Consider the following 21582-nt stretch of genomic DNA (forward strand, 5'->3'; position numbering starts at 1 on the left):
GGCATTTTATATATAACTTTTCCTAAAGGTTTCCACAATTTTGGCCACTACTGTAGTGTCCATTCTTTACCTTCCCTTCAGCTCTGCACCCAGAGCCAGAGTTGCAATGGATGCCTTCTGCCACTCCAACCTTTTGCCCACCTCTTTTCCCGCGGGGAGCACTGAACTTTTCCCGCCTCCTCCATGCTCAGGAGACCTCTTCCTACCTGGGAACCCCCAACAGTCCCTACCATGCTGGATCTTCAGCTGAGGAAGCTGCGCACCCAACTCCTCCTGAAAACCAGCAAGGCTGCAGAGAAAACAAGCTGGAAGACGCCCCTGCAGAAACTGATTGCCAAAGCAGAGATTTGGCTGAACAGGATCGCTTCAGTCACTTCCGAGGTACCTCCTGGGGACAACTCTTGTAAGGAATGGAAGCTCAAGGACTGCTTTTCTCAAATGCTTCTGGGATATTAGTCCCCCATGTTCCTTGGACAAAGCTGCTCTGCCCTGAGCCTTAAAAGGAGAAGGAAGGCTTGGGGTGTTGTGTGTTTATTGCACATCATGTAATGGATGCCATAATAGTGCATTAGTGGTAGATTTATACTGGAACATTCACACATCATTCCAGTTGATTGCTTATTATGTGATGCTTCCCCAGTGTTTCTGCATTATTGCTGGCCACAGGGGCACTCCTGCACTATAGTGCTACAAAAGCAACATAACAGAAGAAGAAGAGGGGGGAAAAACACAGAATGTGGTATAAAATGTTGTTGTTGATATATTTATTTATACTTCAACTTTTTCCTTCATTGGACTCAAGGTGGCTTACAGATAAATTTAAGGACTGGTAATAACATAGAAAATTGTGCCTGGAAACCAGCTGGTAGCCAGCGGAACAGTTGTAGCATCTTCTTCACATCTAGTGCACTCCAAGTGCGAGTTTTTAAAGCCACAGTTGCATGACGTTGGCCACAATCCATGGCCATCCTGTAGTTTCTTGATAAATGCTGTTATCTCATGTGTTTCCCCCTCAAACCAGCTTCTATCCAACTAGCAAACTTAAGCTGCATTCGCTTCAAATTTAAGAATGGTGTGTACATATGAGACAGTCATTGTGCATCTACAGAGAAGAGCACATATGCAGATGACAGATTCATGAATAGGAGTTTGGGGGAAAGGGGGTTGCAGGAGCCAAAAAGGTCATGCTTGTTGGGTGAAAACATCCCCATTCACTCTCTCAGACCCTCCAAGTGCCCCTATTTTCCAGGGACGTCCCTGATTTAGAGAAGCCATCCCAGTTTCTGATTTGATCCCGGAACTTCCCACTTTTCCTTAGGATGCCCATATTTCATTGGAGAAATGTTGGAGGGTATGCTCTCTGATGTGACCAACACCATGCAAATGTGACTTGAAAAGATGCAGGGTGGAAACAACTGTGCTGTGTTTTAGGCTGCTTATATGAACATACCCTACGTGTTATAAGTACAAATGCAACCACAGTTAGTGACCTCTGGCTCCCTGTCCTTCTTGCTGCCCTTAGGCCCAGATCAGCATTCCAGATGTCATGATCTGGATGCTGTGTGATGACAAGCGGGTGGCCCACACCCGTGTCAGGTCTCATACAATCATGTTCTCCAAAGCTGGCCCCCATGCCAGGGGCAGGATGTGTGGCAAAACCCAGACCATCTTCCTGCAGGTAAAAAGAACTACTTTTTGACACTGAAAATGGGGTCTCTGTTTGCTTGTTTTCCTCTTCCCTCCTCTTCCTTTTTTTCTTTTCTGCTGTGTCTATTAGATTGTAAGCTTGCAGGCTGGAATTGTTTTGTTTTTACTGGTCTTATAATGGCCATTCTAGGAGTCTTTTTATTCTGAAAAGCAGAGTACAAATGCTTTAAATAGAATTAAAATAGCAAATAGAAAGATATATCTAGCTTGGCTCATTTGTTTCCCAATTCTCTTAGCAAAAGCCATAGGAATTAAAGCTATTGGGGTCACCCAGGAGGCATCTCATGCCCTCCCCTCCGAGTCTGCCCAAGGGAGTTGCTGACACTCCTCTAGCCCTGCCTGTTGTGCTTTCTTTCCTCCTTACATTACTGCCCTTATGTCACAGGAACCGGGGGGGGGGGGAGAGAGAGAGAGACAAGGAGCAGCTGTTATGTGGGTGAGCTCAGTGCTGTACTACTATTGAAGGTTTCCTGACTCCTGCTGCTTCCTGGTATTGGGGCAGATCTGTTGCAAGGTTTCCCCTCACAGTGTGATACTACAGGGACACTGCAGGACCCCCATGTCCAGAGGCAGTCTATCACCAAATACCGATATATGTGGAGCAGCAGTAGATCTGGCTGGTACCTCTATGCCCCCTACATTGTGGGTTTCCCAGAGGCATGCAAAGGCCTTTGACTTCATCAGCCAAAAAGGACTCTTCACATGGCTCCACAAGATGATTGTGTCCTTCCATGAGAACCTGCGTGGCGCTGTCCAATCTGACAGCTCATCCTCAGATGCCTTCCCTATAAAGAAGAGTGTGAAACAGGGCAGTGTTCTCTCTCCAACCCTCTTTGGCATATTCTCCTCCCCGTTGCTCTCATACGCCTTCAGCTCGACTAAAGGTGGTATGTCCACCCATACAAAGAAGAGTGGCAGATCCTTATCCGAGAGATGTTTTTTGCAGGCAATGTGGCCTTGACAGCACACTCCAAGGAAGCTCTACAGAGACTCAACAATTTTACCCAAGCCTGCAGGGAGTTCAGCCTTGCCACCAGCCTGACAAAGACCAACATATAGGTCTACCAGGCTTGCATGTTGAGCACATTGCTCTATGGAAGTTAGTTGTGGGCAAATTACAACTGTCAGGAGCGATGCCTCAGTGCCTTCCACATGTGCTGTGCCAAGAGGATTTTGGGTATCAAAAAGAATTCCAAAGAAAGGTGTGCTCTCCCAAGCCCACATTTCCAGCATGTTTGCACCATCTCAGCATTGTCTACGGTGGCTTGGTCATGTCCACAGAATGGAATATGGCCAGATACCCAAGGATGTGCTCCACAGGGAGCTGGTTTCCTGCACCAGGCCAGTTGTTAGGCCTACTCTGCATTGCAAAGATATCTTCAAAAATGACATAAATTCTGGCAACACCAACCCTACTACTGTATGTAGGAATCCCTTGCCAATGACCACAGTGCCTGGAGACAAACAGTCAAGTCATGTATCCATAGCAGTGACCAGAGGAGACATGACCACTAAGGGGAGCACAGAGAGAAGAAACACCATGCTGCAGCTGCAGCTGCACAAGTGGGTGCCTTCATCAGCCCCAGCTGCAACAAAACATGTCTCTTGCATCAGTCTCTACAGCCACAGCAGGCGCTGCAATGGCTTGACTTCACCCCCAAAGGCACCCTCCTCCATTGTCTCCTGAGACAGATGGATGCCAGCATGTGGTTAGCCACCATGGGATGGCTCAATGTGCTCAACACGCAAGCCTGGTAGACCTTCATCTTGGTATTGGCATCACATTCTCCCAGGCCCTTTTGGAGAGGCAAGCCATTGCCACAGCTGCCTTGCCAAATGCTTGTCCAGCTCAGCATCCATGGAGAGATTGCTGGCTATGGTAGACAAAATCATCTACCACCTCAAGCATGTGGCCATCAATGCTGATGCATGAAGAGCTGGCCAACGTCCTGACTGGGTTCCAGCCTAGATGGACCTTTGCTCTGATCCAACAGGGTTCTTCTGATGTCCCTTCAAGGCTCAGAAAATAAGGACAGCGGGGGATCGAAGTGTTTTGGAAAGACCATGGCCAGCACTTTTGATGCTTAGGCTGGGGATGGGCTCAGTGAACCATCGGACCATTTCTGAATCTTCAACACACTGCTGAGGTCTTGCAAATCTCTTAGCAATAGGGACTTAAAACTAGTCTGTTTTTTGTAGCCACTGTGTCCACTGTTATGTCTTGCAGTCCTGATGACGGTGGAAGGAATGCATAAGGATAACTCTTTTCCTTTCTATCCCACAGAGTGCACAAAACACAGGAGAGAACGCTCCCATTCCTGCTGTGCTGCGGGTGCGAATGTGGCTTGGAAAGCTGGCTGATAGTGCAGAGTTCTTGAAATGTTGTGAAGGGAAAATCCTTATCTACGCTGAGACGGTGAGACACAAGCCAGGCAGCTGCATGGGAAGGGTCCAGTTTGAACCTGATTCTAGAAGACACCTCCCCACTGAGCCACAATGCTTACTGAGTGTTACTATCTCTTAGCATAACCTTTCCTCACAGGTTTATACTGGGGGCCATATGGGAGTGGGAGAGGCCCTGTTGGAAATGCAGTCGTAAGGATCATTCCGTTCATAATTTCAAGGTTAATTTTGTTAATGTCAGCTAGCCAAGAGGGAAACAGGTGGAAGTGTTGCTTAATAAGCAAAGAGGGTGGCATGGCATCATTGAGGCATCATGTGCTTTGATTGGCTGTGTAATTCTGAGAGAATTTTTCCTCTGTATGGTTGGCTGAATGCCTCCATGATATGTGCAAAGCCTGAACTAAGAAAGGCATAACCTCTCTGTTCCTTTCTCCTTAGACTCCTTTCTCATAGACTATTTTTGTTCAGTTTGCTCACCAATATGTTTTTAAGAATGTAGGAAGCTGTCAAACTAGCTCATGGCTGCCAGTGCCTACCCTAGGTAGCAGTGACTTTCCATGGTCTCAGACTGGGGGCCTTCCCAGCCGTACCCGGGACCTTCTCCATGCAAAGCAAATGAGCAGTGGCCCCCTTCCTCCAGACCTCTCTCTCTGGACTATGCTTGGGCCATTTAATTGGCTGTGCTGATATACACCATGTATGCTGCCCTGAGGGGGATGAAAATAACCATGGTGCTAACTCTCATGCTTGCAGTATGAAAATCAAAAGAAGACCCATGGAATATGGGGGACCAGGGACATGATGCAGCACCCCGCCTTTTCAGATGTCACTGGGCAGGTCAGCCTTCCCAAAGAAAAGTTCCAACTGCCTGTGGGATGGCAGTGGGATGGCGAGTGGGTCGTGGAGCCCCAGAGAAGGTGAGTGGGCACATAATAATTTCAAGGTTACTTACAAGGTTCTTCTTTTTTAAATGCCGCACTTTTCTTAAAGAACATCAAAATAGCTTTCAATAGAATATAAAGTGCAAATGACAGCCTATAACACAGCAGGGGGACTCAGTAACCAACAATCCATCAAATGGGGGGAGTGGGGGACAGAATATTAAAACAGGGTGCTTGAAAAGAGGAATTTAAAGACCTTCCTGTTAACACTGGCATTCGATGGTTGATAGATACGGGCCATGACAACCTTGACATTAGCAACTGTGAGGGTATGCAGTTGCTTTTAAATGTTTTCCAGTTGTTTTTAATGCTTTAAATGTGTTCTTGTTTTTATTTTAAATTGAGGTGTTTTAACATTTTGATGTTTGCCACACTGGGCCACTGAGGAAGGGCAGGAAACATTTGATAAATAATCATTGGTGGACACCCATCCACAATGCTTAATAAAAAAAGCAGTAACTGACCGTGAGGGGAGGTTATTGATTTTGTTTGTTATTATGGTATGTATTTTTCTGTTTTTATATGGTTATGCACCACCCCAATCTCCACAGCAGCGTGAGAATCCAGGGGTTCCAGGAGCTTCCCCAGGGTTCATGTTTCCTATTGGAAAGAGGCACAGCAGAGGCTGTGGTGACTTCGCGATCTTTATTTACACTTTATTTATACAACCTGAGCCTACCGTGGAGGGGTTTAGAGCATTGCCACCCCAAAGGGTCTTTCTTCTCCCATAGGCCCAATCCTGAATTCAAACAGAAATCAAACATGCTCCAAAACATGGTTCTGGCCGTCTCTCCAGAGAAATGTATGATTGTAAACTGTTCCGTGATCTTCAGATGAAAGACAGTATAGAAATTTAATAAAAGCAATGATAATAATGTTATTTGGGTAGGTGTGGGTGCACCCACCCCAGTGCCAGGACCACCGACTTCTGTTTTCAAATAGGCACACTGCAGGGCAAAGGAGAATCAGTCTGCAATTAGCTTTCATTTTCAGAATGAAACCAGTTTCTCAAGGATCACTTTTCAAGGGCAAAGAATATGCAACAGATCTCAGTGACGCATGGACTACATACTGGGGGAAAGCACTCGGTCGCCATTGATTCTAAAATAGAATGTGTCTGCACAGATTACATAGATATAAACATTGTTTATTCCTTTTGCAATGTCTTCATGTGGTTCACCAGGTTGGGGCCTTTGGGTCACTAAACAGTATATAAATAAACCACACCATACCAAAAGCATACCGGACTTTTCTCCCTTCTGCATCTGACCAGGCTCCTGCTGGACAAAGAGACAAACCACACCGAAGTGCTAGAGGAAGTGTATGAGAACCAGATCCGGCAACCTGGGCGTCGATGGAGACCGGCCCCAGTCCCTTATAGCAATGCCGTGAGTGAGGGGAGAGGCAGACAGCTTCAGCCTGGGACTGAGGACAGACCCTCTGAGGCTTGGACATCCTTGAGAGATGCCAGTGGTTTTCAAACTTACCTTTGGAAGATGCTCTCCCCATAGATTCTACCCCTGTCAGGACCTCCCATATCCAAAACGGGTGGAAACCCCCCCCACCCCCCACAGAACATCCCATGAAACTGCAAGGCAGACACACCATAGCACTCCATTCCTGGGATCCTTCTTGTCAAGGACCAGGAGTCTGATTCCACCTTGTTGGGTGATGGACAGGAGGGCTGCACTTGAGGGAGAAGGGCATACAGGGCCAGCTCCAGAACCATTGCTGCCAGTGCCACCCCAAGCCCAAGGATATGTCTCTGCCATCTTCCAACTCCAAGGACTTCCTTGTACTGTATAAGACCTTAGAAGACTGGGTCCTCCTTGGCTCCTTCGCAGGAGGAGATGACTGTAGGAAAGTCAATGCTCATCTCTCTGTCAGTCTGTTTGGACCCTTGAACAGTCAAGCTGCTGATAGATGCTATGAAGGAGTTGTTAAGACTCACTAATATATAACATATAGTTTATTTTGTAACCTAAGTAGGAATCTGACAGTAAACTACGTAGTTTGTTTTATTATAACACCATAGCTGTCAAGTTCTCCCTTTTTTTAAGGGAAATTCCCTTATGCTGAATAGGCTTCCTCGCGAGAAAAGGGAAAACTTGACAGCTATGTATAACACAGATTCATGTGTATTGTTTTTAAGAGGGATAAAAGGGATTTGCAACTAAGAAAGACTCGTAACAAGTCAGCAAGCCATTTTGACTCTGCAACTAAACTAAAGTGTATTATAAACGTTCCTACAATTACGAGGGACAGGTGGGCCCCTTTACGTAGGGCAGCCTCTTGCGGCACAGGTGGTGCTAGCAGTTAGGCTACACCTGCTGCTGCCTCTACAAATGGGCTCAGGTTGTCCCTTGCTAGAGCTTTGTGTTTCCCAGAGCACAGCTGGAACCCTGCCTTGTGTCCAGCATGAACCTCACCTTGTCCTACCCCCCGGGTGAGTCTTGCCACGCTACTGAGCAGGATACCGCTATACCACAGGAACATCCACCCACCCATCACTCCTACTTTTGATATCCTCCTGAGGCTGGGGGGTCAATAATCTGAAAAAAGACTCAGCGACCAACAGTGTGGTGCCCAGGAATGTGATGGCACCCATGTGGTCTTCCCCTGGTGCCCCAAAGCCTCCGAGTCCCCCCCCCACTGCCCCTTTAGCCATTAGATGGAGAAGATGGTCCCCTTTTCCTCCCTTGAAAAATGCTTAGGAAGTTTCTCTTTCAGCTATATGTGCTTTTAAAGTCTCAGATTAATTCTGCCTGAACCAACTTTTACCCAGATCCCTTGGAGAAGTGAAGTGTGTGCATGCAGGTGTACACTGACTCTCTGTCTCTTGAGGGAGGGACTGACCAAGGGAGAGAAGAGAGCTGATCAGGGAGGGCAGGGGTGCTATGGCACTCACTCTAATATTCTAACATGCCCTCAAGCCTTAAAAGGTTGGCAACCCCGGTGTTCAATAGTACCTCAAAACCCTCCCCTGCACTTGAGCCCCCAAGATTTGCAATGTCCTGCACATTTTAAATATTGCTGCTTAGACACCCATTTTGCCCCCTGCCCTCTCTGTTTTAGAGTGGTGCTCCTGCCCCTCCAAAGGAAGAGATTTTGTGCCCCCAAGGCTGGCTCTTTGTAGAAGACTGGAAAGTGGAGGAGAATCGAGCTGTGGACGATGCTGGCAAGTTTTCCATTTGTGTTTGTCTTGGCCCTGGAGCCACTCCTGAGGACAATGGCTGTATATCTTCTGGGGTCATTGCTTGGAGCCTCATGAGAATACATTTCCTCCCTTAGGTTGGGAGTATGGCGTTGCTCTCCCGCCTGCAGAGTTCCCTTGTTGTTGGAACGCAGCCGAGAAGACCTACCACACCCACCGGCGGCGGCGCTGGCTCAGGAAACGCTGCCGGAACCTGGCCAGCGAGAACCAAGAAGGAAAAATGGCCGCCTTCCTTCGGCTGGTAACTGGCAGTGGTGCTCACAGCGGTTGTGCCCAAGGGCTTGCTCACATTGGCAGAGAATGTTAGGGATAAAAAGTCAGCCATAAATGCAGAGCAAACTCTGAGGCCAGGACTTTTATGGAGACTAGGTGGACAGGGATTGGGGTGTCAACTGACAGAACCCCTGAGGCAGGCTGGTACTGCAGCTTAGACACTGCCCACAAAACACAGAGTTCGAGTCAGCCAGGCTTGCAGTGGAAACAGGAAGCTCATTCCACAGGAAGTAAAACATTCCCTGACCGCCGCAGTTCAAGAGGTGCACACTTCAGCCAACAACTTAGAGGAACTGGCATATCTCAGTGTGGCTGTGCTAGTCAGTCCCTGCTGAAAATCCAGTCATATTTTTACTAACTGATTGATAAAAGTATTTATATACCACCAATTCATATTATATAACACAGCGATGTACAGCGATATGTACAATAAAATAGAATACAAATTGATAATAAAAATTCCTGGCACAGAGATAAGGGACATAAAAAGGCATTCAAGAGGTGCCTACTACCGTAGTAAAAAGGGAGGGTGCTTGCTGCCCAGTCTCATATAACCAACATGCTTGATGCATGAAGGGGTTAAGACCATGCTGTCTTGCTAGGAAGGGTTACCAAACTATTTGTTATCACTCTTCTTCCTCCATGTTAACCCTACTATAATGGTCTCTGCAGGCAAGCAGCCTGATAAAGCAGCGAAGTCTCTCCTGTCAGTTTGTTACTGAAAGAAACACATTCAGAGCAGGGCAGACAGCCATATTCTCATTAGGCTAGTTGCTCCAGTCCGAGTCATCATGCCGCCCTCTCCAACAGGAGGAACACCAAAACACCACCTTCCTTCTCTTCCCCCTCCTTCATCCTCTAAGCTTTTCTAACCTACGAGTTTTTGGACTCTCGGGTTGAATGCAATCCCCCTCTGAAGATCCAGCCTGAGAGGAAGTCTTATTTGATGGTTGCCTGGCAATGTCTTGGTCAGGATCCAACTCCTCCTCCTGGGACCTAAACCCTCCTTCACTGGAAATGAGGAGGGGCCCTGGGCTGCTCTCTCCGAAATCAGACAGACAGCTCTCAGCTACAGAGTTAACCTCTTCCGTGCTCAGGGGGCCCACATTCCTGATACCGACCAGTAAGGAGGTCTAAGCTGGATGCTCCAAACTTAGATCATGTGGCCTTAGCAAGCTATCTTTGTGTTTCAATACAAATAATTTAGAAACATTTACCGTTTTGGAACGTAAGTTAAACTGCCTATCTTTTCTGGCTGCTGTATGGGAAACCAAATGAATCTGACCTTTGAAGAGTTTGTAAGTAAACCATTTTTAACTTACCAAACATGTGGTCTCTTTCTGGGCTAAGGGAAGAGGGGAACTTTGGAAGCAACCTAGAAGAGGATATTTTAAAAGTCTAACACTTCCCTTATATTCCCTAATATTTCCACACTTTACTTTGCTACATATTTTGTGATTTTAAACCTCTGCTAGGGCATTCGCACCAAAGAGCACTTGCCACATACCTGGATCTAGGCATCCGGGGAATTCTCCTTGTTATTGTTTTCTTGTATTTTTCTTTTTCTTTTAACCAAAATACAACAAAATACCAACACATGTCACATCTCCGCTGGAAGTGTTCTACAGCATGGGTGAAGTGACACTAAATATTGGTTCTAGAGCAGGCTTCCTCAACCTCAGCCCTTCAGATGTTTTTGGCCTACAACTCCCATGATCCCTAGCTAGCAGGACCAGTGGTCAGGTATGATGGGAATTGTAGTCTCAAAACATCTGGAGAGCCAAGGTTGAGGAAGCCTGTTCTAGAGAGCTTGTAGTTGAGCTAGAAGCCCCCGAGGTTGTATTAAATGTTGCAATAAAGCAGGGGTCCCCAGACTTACCCGCCTTTGGGCTGGTGGCCGCCGCGCCGATCACGCGGCAGGCCGGAGGGTGGGGGAGTGTGCGCCAGTGCGCATGCGCAAACCCATTTACTGGCGTGGTGGCGCGCTTCCAGGCTGAAAAAATCGCCGAAAATTGTTTGTGCGCATGCGTATGGGCCTCCCCCGACCCGGAAGTGCACCTCCCCCGACCCGGAAGTGCACCGGAAATGACCTCTTCTGGGTCGGGAGAGGCCCATATGCATGCGCAGAAACGATTTTCGGCGATTTTTTTCAGATCTGGAAGCACACCGCCGGGGGTCGTCGCGGGCCGGATTGGGAGGCCAATTGGGCCGCATCTGGCCCACGGGCCGTAGTCTGGGGACCCCTGCAATAAAGTGTCCAGTGTTGCAGCTAAAGACTAAGGAATACGAGTTGCTGGAAACAGCAGGAAAGGAGAGTGCCTGGTTGTGGGCTTCCCTCTGGGGCATCTCTATGGTCACTGTGAGAACAGGACAAGGGGCCATGGGCCTGATCCAGCAGGGCTCTTCTATGGGTCCTGGGGGGCAAATCCCAAGGCCCCCCAGGACAAGGGCCCCCAAGTGACCACCCAGCAAGTGGCAGGTGGTCAGGCTGTGGCAAACAGGCCCAGCATCACCACATGGGCCCTGCCAGAGCTCAGTGGAGTTGAGGGTGGGTAGTGCAGCACCCTTTCTTCTTAATTTAAAGAGAGTTTTTATAGTGGGGACAGGCACATACACGGTTACAGCTTCTCATTTCATTATTTTAAAATGGTGCCTGGTCACAACTAATTAACGTCTGTAGCATCAAGTCAGCAGGAACAAACCCTCTTTTTATTACTGTAATGGAGAGTTTAGGATGCAAAACTGCAGGTGCTCCAAAATATTTCTCTTTTTGGGAGGATTGTGAAAGCACTTCTAAATCTGGCCCAACAAAAAAGAACCAATATAAGAATCACAATATGAAATTCCCCATTCAGAACCAAACATGACTAATACTAGCACTAACCAGAATAATCCCAACATATGAAGTAACCATGTAAAGTAAAACAACTAAGAACCACAAAAACAAACCATACATGAAACCTCAAAATATATTGCAATGACAATGAAATGCAATGTAACATTGTGTAGTTGTGTACGTCAAAATTGTAGTAACACACATGGTTGTCTAAACTGGGGCCCCAAATCGAATCACAATCTTCATTGTTACTGTTAATGACCAGCATTGAAGTGAACCCCCATAAAACCTTCAAGCCCATCCAGGGGGTCTCAAATGGCCTTGATTTGACCTAATCACTATCTTTTCTCCAGCTCACTTCAAGCCTCTTTATCCGTTTCCTGCAGCACTCTGAATTAAAGCTGAAAGAAGAGACTTGGGAATATGCTCCACTCCATGGCTGGAGGTTCCACCTGCAGCGACATCCCAGCGACATCTTTCGCCGGCGATGCTGGCACAGGAAGCTCGTCCCAATATCGCCCAGCCGTGTGCCCTCCATTTTTCTCCTGGAGGGTTCACTGGTAAGGAAAGGCAGGTGCCGTGGTTGGGTGCCTTCTCCCTCAGCTGTGGCACAGCTGGCAAGTGATTCATTCAGAGGACATGAAGCCAGTATTTTGGCCTTCGGAGGGCTCAGCCACGTGATTTCTAGGCCCAGGTTCATGATGGGTAGGCAAAGGTCTGAGCAGGTTTTTTTTTTTTTGTCCCACCACTTTCTCCAGGGAAACATGCTTTCTCCATTTTACAGCTGAATCGGAACAAACATCAAATGGGTTTTCCACGGATTGACATTTGTTCCAATTCCTCAGATGAGCCTAAATTTAATCTTGACAGCTGGAGAGAGACAGAAATGGTTCAATAGCAGCATCCACCAATTCTATCCTCAGTGCATCCATGACAGAATAAGCTTCCATTCATTTCAGTAAAATTCAACAGAGAAGAAGTCTTGATATCAGTCACAGTGTGACTCAAGCAGTGTTAAGCTGAAATGTCTAGAAGTGTTTCTGAATTTCTTCTTTTTCTACCCTTGTAAAAAAAAATTGCATTTTTTCTATTGCTTTTTTGTGGTGGCCACCATTTCTCAACAAGCACACACACACACACACACCACATTCTAGATTGACACAAGGTCTCTGGGGCATTGTGAAAGATGATGTAAAATGGTAGCCAGAGATTTTGATCCCTGTTGAAATTTCAGAAGTAAGAGAAGAAGGTAAACAAGTTTTCCCGTCGTCAGGGGGTGGGGTTTCAGGGTTCTCTCTCTCTATCTCTCTCTCTGTGTCTCACTCACTCTCTCTCACTCCATTCCAGTAGCAAAACTGGAATAATTTGGCAAAATAGCTAAAAGGCTATTAAAAATGCAAAATAAAAGAAAATGTGTTCCTGTGCTTTATTTGCATGATTTGTATGGGTGGTAGGGTTTTTTAAAGTGTACACTTATGGCATTCTTTTATTTTAAAAAATTATTATGTCATCTTTTTTCAGGGTGTGGAAATTGCAAGCCAATGGAAAAATAAGAAAATTGAGATAGGAAAGAAAGAAGAAAAGAAAGATGATAAAGAGCCAGAAAAGGCTCCTTCTCAAACCCTCCTGAAGAAGAACACCCCACTTATCTTCTGCATGTTTAAGAGTGAGTAGTCTGTGTTAACAGGCCTTTGCAGCTTGGGTGAATTAGGTTGCAATAATGACTTACAGTTTCTGGAGTTCAAAGGCTTTATTCATGCAGGAACTATTTACCTGATGAGTGGACATAAGAGAGAAATAGCAGACATCTTTTATGGAGAGAAGAAAAAACATCTTTTAGGGTTGGAGTTAAATTAGACATAGAGGTTTACAAACACTGTTGGCTAAATAGCTACACACAAAGTGCCCTCTTGTAGTTTAAAGCAATTCATGCATTAATTACAAACTCAAGAGAAGGAAATGCTTTGCTTTTCTCCAACAGTTTGTCCAAATGAGAGCACATGGAAAAAGAAGGCACATAAAATAACAAGTAAATATTAGATTCCATGACAGATGCAAATGGTCAAGAAACAGAATCAAGTGGAAAGAAAAGTGACAGAAAAGAAACCACTAGTAGCCCCCACATTGATTCCTGAACTCCAGAAATTTTCCCAGATTTTCCCAAATATTATCCTTAATTCTTTGGCAAATAGTGCATTCAAAGCTTACATGGAGCAGTCATAAATCTATAGAATACGCGCCATGTTTTCTATGTATGCCACCTTGAACTCCTTGGAGGAAAGGTGGAATATAAAAGTAAGTTTAAAAAATTAAAATATGAATTTAGGAACTGTTAAATGATGAGCCAGGCTTGGGCTTTAGGGGTATCCAAGACAGGGGACTGTTACCCAGAGACAGATTTAAAGCAGCGCATCTGGTTCTACCACACCAGGCTCTGAGCCTAGAGGGTGACACAGGGCTCGCAAGTACAACATAGTGAATTGAGCAGAACAGAGGGCTAGAGGAGGGCAGTGCTGAACTTTGGGCTCACATAGGGCACTGCTGAAATATGAAAGGCCCAAGTCTGCCCCTGCTGTTACCCCTCCCAGATGTTCTCCCCTTTCTCCAGGACTTGGCCAAACTGCTGGGTCACCTCCAGCTGTGACACTTGGCTGTTCTGTTCCTGCCAATAGCAAATGCAAGATCAGGTCTGTGGGCAGGCAACCAGGTTGCTAAACCAATTTTTTGTTGAAATTGTGCTACTTACGCTGATGCCTAGAGTGTCCTTGTTTGTGCCACTTTTTGGATATTTTCTCCCCATTCTGTTTTTCATTTTCAGTGGTCACTCAGCATTCCATGGCCACTGAGCATGCTCAGCACTTACTGAGCTGTATTGAGGCATACTCTTCCATAGGGCGGTGGTTGTATTTTGAAAGACTCTTTTCTATAAACCTTGGGATTCTCCCAAGCATTCTGGGGCATAACTCATCCCCTGAGTTTGCTATTAGATGGAATGATATTGTGGACAAGGAGACTCTCTAACAGAGCAAGTAGGGAGTTTGCAGAGAATTCAGACGAAAACAGAAGCAGGAGCAGAAATTGCTGGTGTTTGCAAATTTATCCCATGTCTGGAACAGTGCTACCTACACCACCATTTGCAAAGCATTTCCTTTGCATTGAAATAAATGGGCTGGAATAACATAATGACAACATAACTTGTGCAATTTATTTAATCAATTACATAAGTTTACCACAATGGACAGCGAAGTTTTGGGTGGAAGAGCTGCATGCGATGAATACAGAGCAAAATGGAAAAACGATGCCTTACTACATCCCTGTTTGCAAGTCTGGGTGGTATATTGTAGGGAAACTAGAAGGAAAGTGCAGTTCTTTTTTTCTGTTCTTTTTTTAAAAAAGACTTCCTCCTTTCAGATCCTGTCTATTTCCAGTTGCGCTGCTACATCTACCAAGCAAGAGACCTAGTTGGAACTAGTGCTAAGAGTTCTGCAGGTAGGTGCAATGAAAAGTAATTGCATTGCAGGGGTTGGACTAGATGACCCCTGGGGTCCCTTGCTACTCTACCATTCTATGATTCCAAGCCCTCTGCCCTCCCATGCCCTCTATCATTCACTCTTCCCTGTCCTCATCTCTTTCCTCACAAGAGGCCATTTCTCCAGAGGCACTCAAATGCCTATGTTACGCAGAATCTTGGTGTGTGTACCCTCCCATTTCAGACCACAGGTAATTATTATTTTTCTGGAGCTCAGGTCAGGGCCAAAAAAGCTGTGTTGCAAGAGATCCAGTATTTGATCTCCTGCCTTCTTCTTCTTCATCATCATTATCATCTTCATCTTCTTATCCTCAAATCATGCTCTAATTGGATCAGGGCAACAGTGCTGGGTTTTTAAAAAGCCATTTCCCCATCTAACCACACACACACACACCCACACACCCCAATGTTGCTTTTAGCTCCACAGGAAAAAGTACAGCTATGTATATATCATTCCTCTCTCCTCTCCCTCCCCATTTGCTTTAACAGCCGCTTTTGCCGGTGTGTGTGTGTGTGTGTGTGTGTTAGAGCAGGAAAGTGGCCTGGGGGGAAAGGGTTGATGCTTATAGCACAGTACAGCTGGCCCAATCTCCAATGGTGGGTGGGAAGTGCAAATGTTGAGAATTCTCTGTTGGAGATCCCTAGACTCACCCACCTTAAAACTAGAGTTTCCAGAGTTCCCAAGAAACGGGGGGGAGTGAATGGCTAGTTACAGGTACCGTAGGTAGCCATGTTGGTCTGCCGTCAAAACAAAAATAAAATAGAAAAATTCCTTCCAGTAGCACCTTAGAGACCAACTAAGTTTGTAACTGGTATGAGGTATCTGAAGAAGGTGTATCTGAAGTAGTGTGCATGCACACGAAGGATTTTTTTCTATTTTATTTTAATTTTGTTGTGAATGGCTATTCATCCATTTTAAGCTTGTAGCGTAGTGTTATCTTGGAAAACATGTAGGTGATATTTGAGTCTGTATCTGTAATTCCTCCATCTCCTGTTATTTCCTCTCTGCTAGATCCTTTGGCCCATGTTTCCTTCCTTCACATGAGCCAACATACCCAGACCATCTCTGGCACGCTGCACCCCTGCTGGGACCAGACCCTCATCTTTGAAAACATCTTGATCTATGGAGACCCTCGAGCAACTGAGCAAGAGCCACCTGTGGTGGCCTTGGAGGTCTTTGACTTGGACGCAAGTGTATGTGCATAGGAGCATAGGAAGTTGCCCTACGGCGCTGAGCCAGACCATTGGCCCATCTAGCACGATGTTGTCTATATGCTGACTGGCAGCGGCTTTCCAGGATTTCCCACACAGTCTTTCCCAGGAGATGCCAGGGATTGAACCTGGAACTTGCTGCATGCAAAGCAGATGATCTAACCCTGAGATAGACATGAGGTTCTTTTCACAGGCCCATGTAGGGTTGCCAGACTCAATAGAGGACAGGACTTCTGTGCCTTAAATTGCCCTGCTCTCTTTTGAGTCTGGAAACCTTAAAGAGAAACCAGCAGACCCTTTGTTTAATTTCCAAGAAAAGGGTCTGCTGGTTTCTCTTTAAGGTTTCCAGACTCAAAAGAGAGCAGGGCAATTAAAGGCACAGAAGTCCTGTCCTCTGTTGAGTCTGGCAACCCTAGGCCCATGAAGTCAACAGAAAAAGGTGGCAAGCAAAAGGGCAACTGACCCACCTATTCAGGCATCCTGTTTCCCAATTAATCTATCTTCAGGAAGTCCACAAGCAGGACAGGAAAGCAACAGCCCTCCTCTTTTGTTTAACCCCAGCATCTGATATTAAGAGGTAGACTACCTCTGAATGTGGAGGTTCCATTTGGCTATCATTTATAATAGTCCCTGATAAGACCCCCTCCTCCATAAATTAGTCAAATTGCAAATGTGGCAAAACACCACATCTCATGGCAGTGAATTCCATGCAACATATGTCAACAAACACTTTATTTAGTCTGGGGTGACTAATGTTTTTTCAGCCCAGGAGCCACGTTCATTCTTGGTCCACCTCCTGGGGCCACAGGTCAGCATAACCTTCTAGAATAACTATGATTTCCAAGGATGCTTTAAATAGATTTGGATTACCTTCTGCCTGTTTTATTTTTCCCTCTTAACAAAGAAATCACTCTCAGACTACTGAGTAAACAAGAAAAAGACACGGTTTACTCATATCAAAATACTTGCCAGAATTCAAGAGATATACTGCTGAAAATCAGGCAAGCAATAATCCTTAAATGTTACAAATATCTATAAGTCCAGTTCAAAATGGAGATTGCTCTCTGGTAAGGATGGAGAATAAATTTGGGCTTCCGATTCGTCGCGCTGGTGAAGTTGGATGCAGGGACTTCGTGCTCCGAAGTCCCTGGCTTCGTGGAGGGGGGGGGAGTCCGCAGAGCGAGTGGACTCCCCGAAAAAACACCGGGTAGAGAGTCCCGGTGACATAGTGCCCAGCTGTTTGCTCCGGACGCGAATCCTCTGCTGCCTGAGAGCTCAGTAGAGCAATCGAGAGCCAGCGGAGTGGAGTCGCGGGAGCCATTTTTGGGTTTCATCTTACCTCCTTGAAGTGAAGCTCCGAGTCCTCAGCCTGCAAGCGGCGGATTCTTCCAAGGAAATAAAAGACTTCTTCAAAGTAAGTCAAATCTCCATTCGGATCTTAAAAATTTTAAATTTGAAGATAGGAAGAGATTCTAAAGTAACGGAAGCCGATCTCTTTCAAATGGACAATCGGGAGGCGCATTAAATATTCCTAAGCCGAAAAGGGAAAACTTCTTTCAAGATTGCGGACCCGAGAGAAAGAAAGACTTTTCCAAACCTCCCCAGCCCCCAGTGTCGTTGCCCCTTGAGGTTCAGCAGCAACAAGGGGGAGGACGCTTTGACAGCTGTCAAAAGCTGTCAAATTATTAAAGGACTAAGAAAGACGATTTTATTCCTGTGAATTGGAAATTGATTCAAAGGGTTTTAAAAGGATTTAAGTGGACTGTAAATTTGAAATCTGATGAGGTTAAAGACAAAGGATAAGAACAGCCAAGATGGAGCCGACAACGTGGTAGAGAGGAATTTTCCAGTACACTTCTGCCCTTATCTCTGGTCTGCCTGTGGTCAAGTGAACTATGAAAACAAAATTCTCTCGAGCTTTCCAGGAGGCTGTGCTGGGTTATCTACAAACATGGGAAGATATCTACAAGGAAAGGCAACGCTTCAATCCAACAGAAAAGGAGAATGAGGTGCAAGAGCAAGATTTAGAGGACAATCTTGATTATGAGATTGTGTGTGAGGAGCAACAATTTGAGGACAATTTGGAGACTGATTCAGACTATAAAAAATATGTGTTGGATGATGAAAAACAAAGATCAGAACAAAGAGATGAGGCCGACAAGGAGAAGCAAAGTGAAGAGAAGATTGATGGAAGTGAAAATCCTGGAGAGACTGAAATGTTGAATGGTGTTAGTGAAGGGAGGGAAAGGCAGAAAGAGGGAGGAGCAGAGGTCTGGAAGTGGATGTGGGAAAGAATTGGTGTGGGGAAAAAATTTTAGTTTAAGGTACTTTTTTTTGGTTTATGAACAACGGTGTCGGAATCTTGGCCTGTTAAAGGATATGCTGATCCAATTGGGAGGAGGGACATTGGGGGGGGGGAAGAGATTTTTATAGTTTAAGGTTAAGAGCTTTCTGGAGGGTGTAAAAAGAATGGCTGAGGAAATATGCTTAGAGTTTGTTTTTGAATAATTTTGGTGATCAGGAGGTGTTTGGGTGGAAAACTGCCTGTCTCCCCCTCCTTACTCTTGGTACCCAGTGGCAGGGGGTGCCTTGAGGGGAGAGGGAAGGGTGGAGGGAAACCCAGACACAAAAATGGAACCTTTTGACTGCTGGACTCCTCGGGCTACCCCAGTGGCAGGGGGGGGCTCAGAGGGGGACAGCATGAAGAAGGAGGAGGATTGTGTTAATATTATAAGAATAAGATTCTGAATTGGATTAGAAAACCCGCCATAACTATGTAAAGAGGTTGGGAAATCCAGGAGGAGGAGAGTCGTGGAAGCCATTAATATTTTTCCTTTTTCCTTTTTTTTTCTTTCCTTTTTTTCCCCTTTTTATATTTTTGCTTTTTTTTTTCCTTTTTTCCTTGTTTTTCTTTTTTCCAGTACAGTGAAGAAATAGCTGGGGGATAAGCCAATCCCCAGAGATCCTCTGCCTTTGTCCTCTCAGTGGCAGGGGGGGGATGAGGGGGGAGGAAGGAGGGGGGAGGTCAAACCCAGCTTAAAATGGACCCCTTTGTTCCCCAATACCCATGGGGCTCACTGGTGGCAGAGGTGGGCTTGTGGGTGGAGGGAAAATGAAGGGACAGAGTTTATGTTGTATACTTTGTATGTGTTTTCTTTTTCTAAAAATTAATAAAAATTATTTAAAAAAAATAAAATAAATAAATTTGATTTGGTTCACATTTAAAGGCAAATCTACCTAATTCACACTTCTCAACAATACACAAACCAAAACATACACCCCCTTCAGAATTCACACTTCTTTGAATTTTGCAATGTTGTTCTCCATCCATGTAACATGTACAAAAATGCATATGTTTGAGTAAAGTGTTCATAAAAATATGTGTGAAAATAACATAGAAAAATGCATTATATTAGGGAACACTGTTTTGCAGAAATGTGAGTGTTAGGCAAAAATGTATACAGTTAGGAGAAATTTGCACTGAGACACATGTGAATTTTCATGAGAATTTTTTTGGGGGGGAAATCACAAACTGATGTGGAAATGGAGAGAACTGAGTGTAAGATCAGAAAAGAGAGAAACTGAAATTGATGGATTCGCCCATCCCTAGTCTGTTTTAAACTTGGCCTTCCCCATCTTGGTGCCCTCCAGCTGCTTTGGACTGTAATTTCCACATAAGGGAACAACTAGATTATAACACCAAGTACAGTCTTCAGCATCTCCAACATTTCCTGTCTGTTTGCTTTCTGACCCTACACTGTTGCCCACATATAGGCAGCCAAACCCACTATTGGCTTTTAACCACTTCTCCTAGCTAGCCTGGAAAACCTTCACCCCGTGTTCTGTGTCTCTTTCAGGGCCACTCCAATTATTTCATGGGAAGGAGCTTGTGCACCCCAAGTGTGCACCTGGATCTCAGCTCACGAAGACAACCCCGCCTCAAGAAGTATACAATCATCAAAGATCAGGAGGATTCCGGTCAGCTCCTGGCTGCTTTTGAGCTTTTGTTGGACAAGAAGGTAACAAATTAAATTATGCCTTATGCCAGGTGCGTTAGTATCATGGACTGGTGGGACGCAGAGGAACGGTGGAACTAGCAGGAGAACTCCCAAGGGCAGAAGGCACAGAATCTGGGCAGTGGTGGTGGGACAACAGTGAGTGGTCACTGGGAGAAGTGGGAGAAGACTGGAAAGAGGTGTCAGAAGCTGGAGAGGTAACAGAGCTAGTGAGCTAGGAGAGTCTGTGGCAGAGTCCAGAATCAGAGTCATAAGCTGAAGCAGGAAAGTGGGATGAGGGAGGCCAAGAGGCAGAGATGAGTCAGGCGGGTGCAAAGTGACAGGTGTCCGTCCCCCCCTTCCTGCTCCAACAAGCTCCCCTCTCCTGTGGTCTCCCAGGAACACAAGAAGCATGAAAAGGGTAGAGGAGAGGTTGACTTTATGCAGACACAGTCTCCAATTGCTTGAGAAAAGTCCTGGAGAGGAGGGAACTCCTGGAGTGGAGGCTGTGGTGAGGCAGAGACTTTCAGTCTTGGCAACTGATAATAATAATAATAATAATAATTTATTATTTATACCCCGCCCATCTGGCTGGGTTCCCCCAGCCACTCTGGGCGGCTTCCAACAAAACAGAAATTCTAAAATACAGAGATCCATCAAACATTAAAATACAGAAATACATCAAACATTAAAAGCTTCCCTAAACAGGGCTGCCTTGAGATGCCTTCTAAAGGTCTGGTAATTGTTGTTCTCTTTGACCTCTAGTGGGAGGGCATTCCACAGGGTGGGTGCCACTACCGAGAAGGCCCTCTGCCTGGTTCCCTGTAACTTGGCTTCTCGTAGTGAGGGAACCGCCAGAAGGCCCTCGGAGCTGGACCTCAGTGTCCGGGCAGAACGATGGGGGTGGAGACGCTCCTTCAGGTATACCGGACCGAGGCCGTTTAGGGCTTTAAAGGTCAACACCAACACTTTGAATTGTGCTCGGAAACGTACTGGGAGCCAATGTAGGTCTTTCAAGACCGGTGTTATGTGGTCTCGGCGGCCGCTCCCAGTCACCAGTCTAGCTGCCGCATTCTGGATTAGTTGTAGTTTCCGGGTCACCTTCAAAGGTAGCCCCACGTAGAGCGCATTGCAGTAGTCCAAGCGAGAGATAACTAGAGCATGCACCACTCTGGAGAGACAGTCAGTGGGCAGGTAGGGACTCAGCCTGCGTACCAGATGGAGCTGATAAACAGCTGTCTTGGACACAGAGTTGACGTGTGCCTCCATGGACAGCTGTGCGTCTAAGATGACTCCCAGGCTGCGCACCTGGTCTTTCAGGGGCACAGTTACCCCATTCAGGACCAGGGAGTCCTCCACACCCGCCCGCCTCCTGTCCCCCACAAACAGTACTTCTGTCTTGTCAGGATTCAATCTCAATCTGTTAGCCGCCATCCATCCTCCAACCGCCTCCAAGCACTCACACAGGACCT

At 46.0% G+C, this 21582-nt stretch overlaps 1 protein-coding gene across 1 annotated transcript in view; it reads left to right on the forward strand.

Annotated features, from left to right (window-relative positions):
- The window catches only part of FER1L5 (fer-1 like family member 5), a 79190-nt gene that overhangs the window by 32988 nt on the left and 24620 nt on the right, over positions 1–21582 (forward strand). The window contains exons 20-30 of the mRNA XM_088670978.1: positions 192–381; positions 1523–1678; positions 3992–4123; positions 4864–5027; positions 6325–6439; positions 8127–8229; positions 8343–8506; positions 11761–11934; positions 14803–14863; positions 15916–16097; positions 19973–20134. Coding sequence (XP_088527104.1) covers positions 192–381; positions 1523–1678; positions 3992–4123; positions 4864–5027; positions 6325–6439; positions 8127–8229; positions 8343–8506; positions 11761–11934; positions 14803–14863; positions 15916–16097; positions 19973–20134 — 1603 coding nt within the window. The remainder of the gene's footprint in view (positions 1–191; positions 382–1522; positions 1679–3991; positions 4124–4863; positions 5028–6324; positions 6440–8126; positions 8230–8342; positions 8507–11760; positions 11935–14802; positions 14864–15915; positions 16098–19972; positions 20135–21582) is intronic.

This window comes from Zootoca vivipara, chromosome 6, assembly GCF_965207765.1.
Source record: "Zootoca vivipara chromosome 6, rZooViv2.hap1.1, whole genome shotgun sequence".
Lineage (NCBI taxonomy): Eukaryota > Metazoa > Chordata > Lepidosauria > Squamata > Lacertidae > Zootoca > Zootoca vivipara.